We start from the raw sequence: 13,735 nt of genomic DNA, 5'->3' as shown, positions 1-13,735 counted from the left end.
GTTCCTTTCGCTTCGTGTTGGGGATTGCTGGCTTGTCTTCTGCCTTGACTTTGTTCCCTGACTGCTTGTTCTCTTCAGCCTTGTTTCTTCCTCTGGTCCTTTTGGTCTTTTCCTGCCCATGGCTCTCAGTTTTGCTGATCTTTCCGGATGCAGCTTTCTGAGGTTTGCCTTGAGAGTGCTTGGCCGTGTTCGCAGGAGCCCTGTCACTGACTGCAGCAGTGCATATAACCGCTTCTCCCCCTAACAGGCACTCTGGATCCTTTGGCTGGATTTTGGCCTTGGGAGCACCACCGATAGGCTCAGAGGCTTTCTGTTTGTTCTTCCTGGGTTGATCAGAGGGAACCTTTACGACACTTGGCTTTTCCTGCACCTGATTCACCTTAATGGCTCTGGTGTCTTCAGCTTTGATCACGTTGGGACCTTGGGATCGATCAAGATCTTTCCAAGAATTAAAGAGCTGGGGAAGGTGAATATCCTCCGCCAGTGTAGTAATGTCTGCAAGACCACTGCTAGGTTCAGTCCCATTTTCAAGTGTCCCTAGGTCCTGACGACTCAGGCTGTTCTCTCCCAGATCAGCATTTTCAGAACCAGGCTGCTCCTCTTGGCTGAGGGGATCGGTGCAGGCCAGCGGCTGGGGAATATCAGGGATTCCCAAAGGGAGTAGTGGAGGATCTTGGTTTTCTATTGGGATCTGGTAGGCCTCCAGAGGCTTTGACAGCTTGGTTTTGATATCCTCCACGTTCTTACTCTCTGTTTGTCCCTGGCTTGGAGCTGGAGGCAGGGCCAGGAGACGCCTGGCACTCTGGACTGGAGCTGTCACTGAAATGTCCCCAAGTTCAGATGGTGGGTTACTCTCAAGTATGTGACTGTTTCTGCTACTGCAGGACTTGGGGAGTTCTTGAGTTTGTGTCACACAAAACGTCTGGCTTGGAGGTTGCAATCCCAGGGAATTTTTCATCACCAGGGAAGGCTCCATCACTACAAAGGGATCAAGGGAGAAGTCAGTCCCTGGTAAATGAGATGCTCCCCCTAAACACCAACACAGCAGTCATGTACCTTTCAAGGGGTTCAGGGGCAAGATGGGCAAGGCATTTCTACTAACTCTTCTTAAGGATCATGGACAGTGCCCTATGCTACGAGGTAAGCGGTGACTGTTGTAATGCTTAACTGGTGATCATTTCATGTCACTGATCCTTGGCTCTCTTTGTATCTCATAGGACTGTTGTAAGTCCAATACAAAATGAGTCTTCTTTTTAAACAACTGAAATGTTTTACAAAGCCTAGCATTCTCATATAGAGTCCTTTCAATTCTCCCCACTTTCCCGAGAGGCTAAGAACACTTCACACCATGAACTAGGAGAGGGGGTAGAGCCCTTTCTGATGAAATACAGAAACAAAGACAGAGTCTTAGCCTGCTTGCTCTCTGGACAGGATCTCGGACCACAAGGTCTTAAATCCTGGTATAAATGACGGAAGTGAGGACACTTCAACTGGCACTCTCATAACAAGAGTTCTGAGACACCTTCCAAAGAGACTGTAGCAGTAGACGAGGGAAGGGAGTGCTACAGTGTGGTAGTACAGGGGGAATGCTCGGCTACAGCAGTGAAAAATGTGGTACCTATTGGTGTGCTCTCGGGGTTCTTGTACATGTAGCATAGATGACCTTTACAGTGTCCCTGCCACCTTCCCACCTGCATTAGGTGTTCTTTTTGTTTTTTTGTTTTTTTGTTTTTTTTTAATTTACGTTTATTTATTGATTGATTGTTTGAACTTATTTATTCTACGTATTTATTTTTTTGGCTGCACAGGGTCTTCATTGCTGTGCACGGGCTTTCTCTAGTTGCGGCTAGCGGGGTCTACTCTTGGTTGCGCTGTGCGGGCTTCTCTTGTTGCGGAGCATGCGCTCTAGGCGCGTGGGCTTCGGTAGTTGCGGCTCACGGGCTCTAGAATGCAGGCTCAGTCGTTGTGGCACATGGGCTTAGTTGCTCCACGGCATGTGGGATCTTCCCAGACCAGGGCTCGAACCCGTGTCCCCCGCATTGCATTGGCAGGCGGATTCTTAACCACGGCGCCACCAGGGAAGCCCTAGGTGTTCTTACATAGAGTCTAAAAACAGAGGGCACTGAGCGAAGGTAGTGGTTACTAAAGGCTCAGGATCTAAATTCTACCTGTCTCTACACCCCTTCCCAGCTGTCGATTTGACCCCATTTGTGAATGCCGACCTCATTCTTCAGCTTTCTCTGCCGTTTGTATACTCACCTTGAAAACTTGTTTCTGTGATGCGTTGAGCAGACACAGGGTGGCAGATTGCAGAGGTGGAAGCTGGTGGTCGGATATTTGTGGGCTGAATCTCCTTCAGTCCCATTCCCATTTCTGGTTGCGCAGAGGCCCTACTTCCTGTGTATGACGCGGAGCCATAGGATTGCGGGCAGGAGCCAAGTTCTCCATACAGTGAAGACCCCAGTGTGCCTTGGTTATAGTAATATACCTGGCTTCCTTCCTGGTAGGGAAGTGACAGGCGGCTATGCCCCTGATTTGGAATCTGAGATGGTGCTCCCTGAGCAAGCCTGGCAGAAAGTGATGGATATAGAGGGACCATGTTATTGGCGTCTGAAGTTTTATCATACTGGGCTGCCATAAACATGGAGGAAGCAGCTGGGTGCCGGTCAGTGAGTGCCAGAGTAAAGTCTCCGAGTGAAGAGGAATTCTTTTCAGTGCTTCCTGTGATGTCCCACTCAAGAACACCTGGATAGGAAGGAGCTGAAGTGGAGATCTGGCTGTGGTCAGTAACTCCAGATAACATAGTCGTGCTGGAATGTTGGTAAAGGTAGGCACTACCCATGAGTGTCTGGAAAGAGGTACCGGTAGCCGATGCCGAACTGACGGCAGGGGCAGAGACTCTGGAGAAGTTGCAGACACTTCGTGTTAGGGAAGTTGCATTGCTCACCACAGGAAGAGAATGCTGCAGAGAATTTAGAGTTCCAAGTAGAGATGGATTTTGGAAATTTTCTGTAAGAACAAGAGGGTCATGAAAAACTCAGGGAGGTTGAGAAATTCTCACTACGTTTGAGGAACAGCATTATCTTAAGGTTCTTGCTCTCAGGACACCTCTACTATCGACCCTTCCTGAGAAACCCAAAATCAGACAGTTAATGATGGCTGTAAGGACTGAGCAGTTTTCCACTCTTCTGTATTAACTGCCTGTGCTCCCATCTTGGGCACAGATGGGCAGAAGAGCCAAGTGGTATGGTTCAGACATTGTTCTCTAGGCTGGAAGCAACCTTCTCCCTGCCCTGTCTTTCCCTTCAGCCTGCACTCGTATTGACTTCTATGCTATTTCCTAGACTGGAAGCATTTTAGAACTAGGAGGCCCTTAGAGAACTTTCTCTTTTTTCAGTCTCATTTCACGAGTAAGGAAACTGAGGCTCAGAGAGGTCGGGTTGACTTGTTCAGGTTCTCTCATTATGTTAGTGTCATTACCAGGTTTCAGAACCTAAGTATCCTGACTTCCTTGCCAGGACTCCACTCTGAGCATGATACTGCCAGAAAGCAGGAGAAATAGAACTTATAATATAAGCATTTTTTTTGTCCATTAGAAAACAGTACGGCCATTACCATTGTCATCTTCAGTGTCTCCCTTTGCTTGTGCAGTTCCCACGCTATTACCTAGAGTTGACGTATAGCTCAGTCCAACTGGTGAACTGAAACAGTCATGTTTGCCCTCTTCAAGCCTGGTTTCTCATCCTACCTCAAAATGATTACCCGAAAGTGGATTTCTTAAGTGCTTTTGGAAAGAGAAAAGTTATCTGATTACTTCAGATTACTCATCTATAAAGTGGTTATAACACCACCACCAATAATAATAGCAGTAATAATTAATAGATGAATAAGCTGATCTATTGCGTATGATTTATATGGAGGAAGATACAATAAGTTCTAGAAAGACAAAGAAAAATCATGAAAAACATGTTACGTAACGAAAAAGAAATCCATAGATATTAATGAAAACTGGGGTATGTGGGCAAGTATCAAAGCCTAATGAATTTACTAACAAATGACATTCTGTACCATACATGCAATATTATGAAAGTGAATTTTGCCCACTCTATTTTAGTGAATACTATTAACCAAAAAACACGATGGAGGTGATAGAGGTGAATGAATTCCTAGCCAATGCATACAGACAGAGACGATAAATCAGTAAAAAATGCACAACAAGCAACAGAATGCAACAAATGTGAATGTATAGGTAGCCACAACATATATAGACAAGTATTTCAATGAAAACCGGTACAAAGCAGACAGCAAAATAGTAAGTGTAAAAGAGTTTCATTATTGTGCTCATTCATATTTTTACCCAGCAAGTAACAGGTATTAAGCCTAGGAGAAATATATCTGTCCATGAATATAACTCATATAATAAGCAGAAAGGAAGCTTAAAAAGTATCAAGAAGGTTTTTGTATTTATCCTAGAACTTAGAATCATCTTCCACATCCAAGAAGATGACATCCCAAGACCTCAAAAAACCATCATCCCTAGAATCCAATTAAAAAAGATTTTCAAATGTAAGAAAATCCAAAGGACTCCACAACATTGTTTTAGATAAACGTGGATGTTTGTGTTTTCTTTTTTTCTTTTGCCGCGCCGCGTGGCCCTGGCCGTCAAAGCACCGAGTCCTAAGCGCTGGACCGCCAGGGAATTCCCTAAATGGGGAATTAGAGATGTGGGGCTTGACTTTTTCTTTTTCTTCTCCGGTAGCTAAGATCTACAAGCGAACGATGGCTGTTGATCAATGTGCTCTCTGTGTTAGGAAGGAAATAACTGTAAAAATTGAAAAGCAACCTTGCCTTAGAAGGTACATATCACACAAAGGAAATAGTCCTTCTGATTCAATGTAGAAGATATCATTTAAAATGTTTAATTGGTCAAATGTCTACCTAGTTTAAAAATTAGAAAGAATAGAACACTGAAAAGCAGCCCCCTAGATAACCACTTTGGTTTCTGGTTTCTAGGAAGCATCATTTCTAAAACATACTTCTAAAATGTTTCTATTCCAAACTGTCAAGTGCCAGCTGTATTCAGAGAGGCAATAAAAGAAAGAAAACGGAGTATGACTTTTCTGATAGGCTGCCCTTCCTGGTGATCCCCTGTTCTGGCCTTACTTTCCTTCTTAGTCTGTTAATGTAAGGATTTGCTACCATCAGCTTTGTTTTGCCCTGCTCTGAGCAGATTTCCCTCTGTGCTGTTTCTGCTTTAATTTAAAATCTTTGGCTCCCATCAACATTCCATGGCAAACTGCCTCTTTCTTGAGAGCTCCTCTATGCTTTCCCTCTTCATTCTTATATTTTTTTCCCATCTCTTGGTTCCTGTTGGCCTGTGCTAATGAAAACAATCCTAAACTTGCTTACGTTTGACTCTGTGCCTCCCTATATAGCCCAGTACTCTCCATCCTCTCTCCCTATTCTCTCTTTTCAACTAGTCGAAATACTAGTGGAGGGAGACCATTGGAGATGAAACATCTTGGTATATATCGCTAGTTTTCTGTGTCACCTGGCTTTTCTATGTTTCTGTTGAAACACTCTTTTGAGAAGTCTCTGATTTCATTTTCTACATGGGTACCCTTTAAGGCTCAATATTGGAAAAGAAGGGGATCAGAGTGATCAACCCAATGTGGTATCCTAACGTAACAGATAAGGAAAGCAGCAGGCTTTGTGAGGCAGTCAGTGATTTGTCCAAAGTCACACAGACAGTAAACGTCAAAGTCAAAACTGAAATTAGGTCTCCAGACTTGTAGTTCAATACTTTCCCTCATTATTCCACGCTATTTTGAATCTCCTCCTCAATTTAGGGGCAAAAGAAATCGAACGCAAAACTTTCCAAAGTTTCTTTTCTTACCTGACATGGTCAGAGAAGAGGAGACATCAACTGCAGGTACAAGGGATGAGGAGACAACACTAGAGGATGTCTGAGTGGCTGCAGCTGAACGGCGCACGTGTCCAGTACAAAGGTCACTGGTTACTGGTCCAAACGGCTCCACGGAAACCCCAAGACCTCTACCAAGTGGTAGTAGGTTTGGTAGGAGAGTGATGTCACAAAGCAGGCAGTTGAAAGGTATGAGCTAGCCAATAGGGAGGTCCGATCCCCAACAGGAGGGCGGGCTTGGGTGAAGAGAGCGTAGGAGAGCTAAAACAACCCCTCAATTTCTGAGCTCTGGGGAGGAAATCCTAGAAGACAGATTTACCTCCCCCAGGCTCTTCCATTAGGGAAATCATTGCAACATTTCTTACAGACGTTCATTAATATAATTAACTAACAGTTACTTATATTCTACAGAGTATTCTATTTTATGTATCATATACTTAGAGCTATATAGATCTTATTTAACTAGTATCCTTAGGAAGGAAAGAGCCATGTAGTTTGAACTATTACAGTTGTAACTTGGTTAAAGAGCAGGGTGAAGTTTGTTGAGTGTACCCTGTGGAGAATGTTGTGGTCCAAGGCTCTTCTCTTTTAGTTTCTTCTCCTTGACTCCTACCTTCCTTGGGCTGGGCTAGGCTGGGGGCCAGGTTGGACTTGCGACTTAACATTTCTCTTCCGCTTTCTTTTTTTTTTTTTTTTTTCTTCCATTATGGGCATTGCTTCTAGGACAAGCCTTGATCTTGCATTGGATGTTCCTTCCTGTCAACTTCCAGCAGCAGGAGTCTTCTTTTCAGTGCTTGATGCTTCACGAAATAGACTCTGCCCATTGGCAGCAAATACCAGAGAGCCAGGAGACAGAGCTGGTTGCAGACCTTTCCTCTTCCAGCCTTTGGTTGCAATTGTTTTGCCCATGATTTGCTAGCTCTAGTTCCTTGGGCCACACAGGTATCCTGCCATCCAGCTCTTTTTATATGTGAGAGACATTCTGAACACTGTCCCTCTTTCTTTGCACAGAAGTATATACAGTGTGGCAGTTACCGTAATCTCCTCCCCCTTGCAAACAGCCCCTCTAGAATCTCGGACCTCTAGGACTCTCTGTCTTGCATGCTTGGGTGCAAGGCCAAGCACAATGAAGAGGAGAATAATTAGAGAAAGAGGAGGACATTGGTGGAGAACTGGGAGCAGGTAAGGTGAAAGGGCACCGGAGAAAAGAGATGCATGTAGGTTTTTTGGTTTCTGTGGGAAACAAGTTGACACACTTGGGCCTCATTTTGTATTAACAGAACAGAGAGTTGTAGATATAAGTAGCTAGATCGTGCAGCAACTGCCATGAAGTCTGTACACTGAAGAGAACAGTCTCACATCTAGTTTTCATTTTGTTTTATGTCATATTACCTTATTTATAGCATTCACTGGTATGTTTGTAGAACGCAGATGTTTTCAAATGCTCTGGTTTTGTCTACATGGTTATTTCCTTGTCCTATTTGTAAGGAATCCAACATTGTAAGACATATTGCATGTTTTTCTCTTGACGATTGTTTACCTTGAAGCGTCATGAGCTAACTTGAGCTGTTGGATTTTGTGGAGAAACTTTAAAAAGGGTCTGTGAAAAAGGCATTGTGGTGAGTCGCATTATGCACCCGAGCGTAAGGAGCAGATATCTGCCACCAGCCCAGCTTGGCCTGGATTGCCTCTGTGTTAGTTCCCCTGGTTAGTGCTTTTCTCCCTAACCACTCTTGTGACTGTGATAATGTGAGTTAAGGGCTGAGTTGCTAGTGATTTATGTGTGAGGTAGGCTGGTTTGAGGGAGGAAATCTATGGACCTAGTCATTTTCCTTGGTGGTAAGCTTTCAGGGGTGCAAAGATCGATCTTCCTGGGGACTTTTCTGGTACCAGGAAGATATCGCATAGATGGGACCTCCAAAGACACACATTTAATTTTTAGGCCTGTTGTTCCTATTATGGGATGTGAGTTTCTTCACTGATGGGGATGCTGCTTATCTGAGAAGAAACTGTGAAAGGTGGTGTAGTATAGAGGTGTGGCTTAAGCTTTTAAGTTTTCTTCAAGGTTTTTCCCCTAAGCTTCATACTTCAGACGGCCTACTTACATGAGACTAGTATGTGATGTCAGGCTAACAACTTCCTAAATACCTGCAAGCCAGATCAGTGTCTCTTTTCTCTATATTCCCATGGAAATCAAGGGTCCCGCCGAATTTTCCATCGAAACAGTTGATTTGTGCTGTCTCTAGGAATTCTACAGGGCGTACCGTTGCTTCCTAACCGGTGTCATTTGGGAGATCGATCCCCCTCTGTACGTTCAAATGATTAATTTTGAGACTCTGCTCATGTGTGCAGTAAACCCTTTAATTCCCTAAGACCTTCCTTTCCTCCATCTCATACCCCATGAAGCCCGCTTCAGTTTATCTCCTGAATTTCTTTGGAATCTGTCAGCTCTCCCTCAACATCCTAATACTGAACTTGCCTGTCTGTTGCGATTAGGTCCTAACTAGTGTCCATATATCTTGTTTCCCTCCAATCCATTCTTCACACAAGAAAGCTTCAAAGCAAGTTGGAACATTGCTCATAAACATCGCTCACAAACATTGTTTTGAGAATAGAAAACACACTGGTGGCCTTTAAGACTCTGCGTGCTCTAGAATCCTCTCTGCTTCTCTAGCCCCATCTTGTGCCACGTTTGCCCTCACTTTCTATGCTTCAGATACACTGAATTAACCTTAGTTCTCACTCATCTGACAGAAGTCAGTTGAGAAATTATTTTTCACTGTGATTCCTAGCATTAAGGAATTTGATGATCAGGTTTTGTATGAGGACTAAAACTAAACTGGGAAGTGGAAGAATTGCGTTTCAACTGTTTCAGTCAACACGCATGTATTAATGATACCTAAGTATTGAACACCGGGCTAGGTTTCATGAGGGATACAGAAGTTCTGGCCATCTCTGGTTTTGGGTATCCCTTATTTGTTGAGACCTTTGCGTTGTTTGGTTGCCTTTTGTCTGTTTTCCAGATGGGAAAACAGGAACAAGGGAAGTATAGGTTATTACTAGGTGGGGTTGAACAAGTGGAGCAGCAAACTGCAAAGCAGAAAGAAGAGGGACGTACTATAGAGGGATGTGATTTCCATTTTCAAGGCGCCTGCGTCCTGTGCAGGGAGACAGCCTAACATAAAATGTGCCTAACAAAAGATCTATTGACTTCTTACTAAAAATCTCCAGTTCATATAACCCAGGGGTTTATACCTTCTCCTTTAAAAGTTCTATTCCTGGGACTTCCCTGGTGGTCCAGTGGTGAAGACTCTGCGCTTCCAATGCAGCAGGCGTGGGTTCAATCCCTGGTTGGGGAGCTAAGATCCCACATGCTGCGCAGCCAAAGAAATTTTTTTCAAAAGTTATACTCCTGTGTTGTTGAATTTAGTGGTTTAGATTTTGTTTGAATGTTAAGAAGATTTCAGTTTATTTACCAGGAACAAACAAAACATAATGTAAAAATAGTTTCCCAGAAACGATTTCCATCGTTCTCTTCTTCCCTTTCTCCCGCAGACTGACTGGTGTTTCATCTCGACAAGTTCTCTGAAGTTCTCTGTCATTCCATAGGAAAGCGGTCTGGCTTGGAGGTTGCAATCCCAGGGAATTTTTCATCAGCGGGGAAGTCTCCATCACTACAGAGGAATCAAGGTTGAAGTCAGTCCCGGGTAAGTGAGATGCTCCCCCTAAACACCAACACAGCAGTCGTGTACCTTTCAAGGGGTTCAGGGGCAAGATGGGCAAGGCATTTCTACTAACTCTTCTTAAGGATCATGGACAGTGTGCCCTATGCTACGAGGTAAGCGGTGACTGTTGTAATTCTTACTGGTGATCATTTCATGTCACTGATCCTTGGCTCTCTTTGTATCTCATAGGACTGTTGTAAGTCCAATACAAAATGAGTCTTCTTTTTAAAAAACTGAAATGTTTTACAAAGCCTAGCATTCTCATAGAGAGTCCTTTGAATTCTCCCCACTTTCCCGAGAGGCTAAGAACACTTCACACCATGAACTAGGAGAGGGGGTAGAGCCCTTTCTGATGAAATATAGAAACAAAGACAGAGTCTTAGCCTGCTTGCTCTCTGGACAGGATCTCGGACCACAAGGTCTTAAATCCTGGTATAAATGACGGAAGTGAGGACAGTTCAACTGGCACTCTCATAACAAGAGTTCTGAAACACCTTCCAAAGAGACTGTAGCAGTAGACGAGGGAAGGGAGTGCTACAGTGTGGTAGTACAGGGGGAATGCTCGGCTACAGCAGTGAAAAATGTGGTACCTATTGGTGTGCTCTCGGGGTTCTTGTACATGTAGCATAGATGACCTTTACAGTGTCCCTCCCACCTTCCCACCTGCATTAGGTGTTCTGTTTTTTTGTTTGTTTGTTTGTTTTTAATTTACGTTTATTGATTGATTGATTGATTGAACTTATTTATTCTACGTATTTATTTTTTTGGCTGCACTGGGTCCTCATTGCTGTGCACGGGCTTTCTCTAGTTGCGGCTAGCGGGGTCTACTCTTGGTTGCGGTGTGCGGGCTTCTCATCGCGGTGGCCTCTCTTGTTGCGGAGCATGGGCTGTAGGCGCGTGGGCTTCGGTAGTTGCGGCTCACGGGCTCTGGAATGCAGGCTCAGTCGTTGTGGCACATGCGCTTAGTTGCAGCACGGCATGTGGGATCTTCGCAGACCGGGGCTCGAAGCCGTGTCCCCTGCATTGGCAGGCGCCACCAGGGAAGCCCTAGCTGTTCTTACATAGAGTCTAAAAACAGAGAGCACTGAGAGAAGGTAGTGATTATTAAAGGCTCAGGATCTAAATTCTACCTGTCTCTACACCCCTTCCCAGCTGTCGATTTGACCCCGTTTGTGAATGCCGACCTCATTCTTCAACTTGCTCTGCCGTTTGTATACTCACGTTGAAAACTTGTTTCTGTGATGCGTTGAGCAGACACAGGGTGGCAGATTGCAGAGGTGGAAGCTGGTGGTCGGATATTTGCGGGCTGAATCTCCTTCAGTCCCATTCCCATTTCTGGTTGCGCAGAGGCCCTACTTCCTGTGTATGACGCGGAGCCATAGGATTGCGGGCAGGAGCCAAGTTCTCCATACAGTGAAGACCCCAGTGTGCCTTGGTTATAGTAATATACCTGGCTTCCTTCCTGGTAGGGAAGTGACCGGCGGCTATGCCCCTGATTTGTTCGTGGGCCTCCTGATGCAGCAGTTCCCTTGGCTCTGGCCCTGTCGTCAGCTGCCCCTAGGAGGACTCTGAGCCCTAGCTACTTCTCTGGTAGATTTGCCTATTCCCCCACTATAATCACACCTGAATAAGGCAACTCAAACCTTTCAGAGATGTGTCGTGAACCTCTTGTTTTCTGAAATACCTATCTGGTGGTTGTGAGACTTAAGGCCAACCTCCCCGAGAGACTTTGTTTCTATTTCTCCTAGTAAACCTAGACTCATCTCCTGTCACCTTCAACTCTACTCCAATTGTGTTCTTTCAACCCAGACCCCTGACCCTGCTTTTTACTTCTGCCATTTCATCCTCACTCCTGCTTCCTTTCCTAAATCCATACGTCTCTTTTGGCCTTCCTAGCCCTGGGCCAAGTTCCTTCCTCTTTCCTCAGTTTTTACCCCTTTCCTTCATTCTCCCATCCAACTTTCAGGCCTTCCTTTCTCACGCCCCAGTTAGCAGCATCTCAAAATTCGAAAGGTTTATTACTCATCTATTAATTCTATTCCATTTACTTATTCGGTTCTATACCTATCTTACCTATGTATGGAAGAACCGCTGGTAGCCAAGGTGGCAGCAAGAATCCTAGCAGCTGTCACCTGACGTATCCGTAGTAGTCAGCAATTTCCATTTCTTTGTCCCTCTGGGTGAAAAATTGCAGCTTCCCCGAAGAGGTGTATCTGGCAGCATTCTCCCGTTGTTGTTGAGCCCGCCTCTTCATGGCCTCTCGCTCTGGCCTCTGCTCTTGTTCGATGGGCTTTGACATGACTGGCTCAGGCACGTTGGGTTCCCTCCATGGAACTCGTTGCTTGCTGAAGTCTTGGAGTAGAAGTTGGGTTTGGAGCTTGGGTGGGGACTGGCGCTTAGTCACAGCAGGGGGAACAGGCTCGCGCTGGAGAGAAGCGCCAGATGAAGTTTTGTAGGGTGCAGGCCTAGGAGCAGCAGGCTGAGGGACACGAGGCTGGGTATGGTTGGTCCAAGCCGGTTGGGTTGGGTTGGCCACAGTTGGCTGAGCTGGTTTGGCGGGACCTGGCAAAGAGGCAGGAGCTGGCTGGGATGAATTGACTGCAGCAGGTTGAGCTGAGTCAGTAGAACCAGGCTGGGCACGGTAAGCCACAGCAGGCCGATGTGAGGCCAGAGACTGTGGCCTCCGAGGAGCGGGTCGAGCTTGAGGCTTGTCCCAGGCAGAAAAAGGCAGAGGTATCAACTTGACCTTCCCAGGAGGAGGCCGCTCACACTGGGATGGAGATGGACACTCTGTTTCAGCACTGCTGTCTGGTTTCTGGGCTTGGACTTGCGTTTTCTCAGGCCTCTTACCCTCACGTGGGGTATGCCGCCGTGGCTGGATCGCTGGGGGTGGCTGGGGGTCTTTGGGGTTGCTTGAATTTCCCAAGAGCCGACAGGAAGAGAGCCCAGTTTTCGTCTCATTCTTCTTCCCCAGCGCATGAAGAACCTTCACAGACTCCAGCATGCGCACGCCAAGGGAGGTTCGAGGCTTTTGAAAGCTCTCTTGGCGAAGCTCAGTTTGGTGTTCCTTTCGCTTCGTGTTGGGGATTGCTGGCTTGTCTTCTGCCTTGACTTTGTTCCCTGACTGCTTGTTCTCTTCAGCCTTGTTTCTTCCTCTGGTCCTTTTGGTCTTTTCCTGCCCATGGCTCTCAGTTTTGCTGATCTTTCCGGATGCAGCTTTCTGAGGTTTGCCTTGAGAGTGCTTGGCCGTGTTCGCAGGAGCCCTGTCACTGACTGCAGCAGTGCATATAACCGCTTCTCCCCCTAACAGGCACTCTGGATCCTTTGGCTGGATTTTGGCCTTGGGAGCACCACCGATAGGCTCAGAGGCTTTCTGTTTGTTCTTCCTGGGTTGATCAGAGGGAACCTTTACGACACTTGGCTTTTCCTGCACCTGATTCACCTTAATGGCTCTGGTGTCTTCAGCTTTGATCACGTTGGGACCTTGGGATCGATCAAGATCTTTCCAAGAATTAAAGAGCTGGGGAAGGTGAATATCCTCCGCCAGTGTAGTAATGTCTGCAAGACCACTGCTAGGTTCAGTCCCATTTTCAAGTGTCCCTAGGTCCTGACGACTCAGGCTGTTCTCTCCCAGATCAGCATTTTCAGAACCAGGCTGCTCCTCTTGGCTGAGGGGATCGGTGCAGGCCAGCGGCTGGGGAATATCAGGGATTCCCAAAGGGAGTAGTGGAGGATCTTGGTTTTCTATTGGGATCTGGTAGGCCTCCAGAGGCTTTGACAGCTTGGTTTTGATATCCTCCACGTTCTTACTCTCTGTTTGTCCCTGGCTTGGAGCTGGAGGCAGGGCCAGGAGACGCCTGGCACTCTGGACTGGAGCTGTCACTGAAATGTCCCCAAGTTCAGATGGTGGGTTACTCTCAAGTATGTGACTGTTTCTGCTACTGCAGGACTTGGGGAGTTCTTGAGTTTGTGTCACACAAAACGTCTGGCTTGGAGGTTGCAATCCCAGGGAATTTTTCATCACCAGGGAAGTCTCCATCACTACAAAGGGATCAAGGGAGAAGTCAGTCCCTGGTAAATGAGATGC

General features: G+C 46.0%; 1 protein-coding gene across 1 annotated transcript in view; it reads right to left on the bottom strand.

Annotated features, from left to right (window-relative positions):
• The window catches only part of LOC309653825 (uncharacterized protein), a gene marked incomplete at both ends in the record, with an annotated part of 154,776 nt that overhangs the window by 102,550 nt on the left and 38,491 nt on the right, over nucleotides 1–13,735 (bottom strand). Inside the window, one exon of the mRNA XM_082478623.1 lies at nucleotides 11,781–13,689. Within this exon, the coding sequence (XP_082334749.1) occupies nucleotides 11,781–13,689 (1,909 nt within the window). The remainder of the gene's footprint in view (nucleotides 1–11,780; nucleotides 13,690–13,735) is intronic.

Source organism: Balaenoptera physalus (genome assembly GCF_965194825.1).
Source record: "Balaenoptera physalus genome assembly, contig: HAP1_SCAFFOLD_1268, whole genome shotgun sequence".
NCBI classification, from domain to species: Eukaryota; Metazoa; Chordata; class Mammalia; order Artiodactyla; family Balaenopteridae; genus Balaenoptera; species Balaenoptera physalus.
Note: the sequence above shows the minus strand (reverse complement) of the source record. Positions and strands in the feature narration are given on the sequence as shown.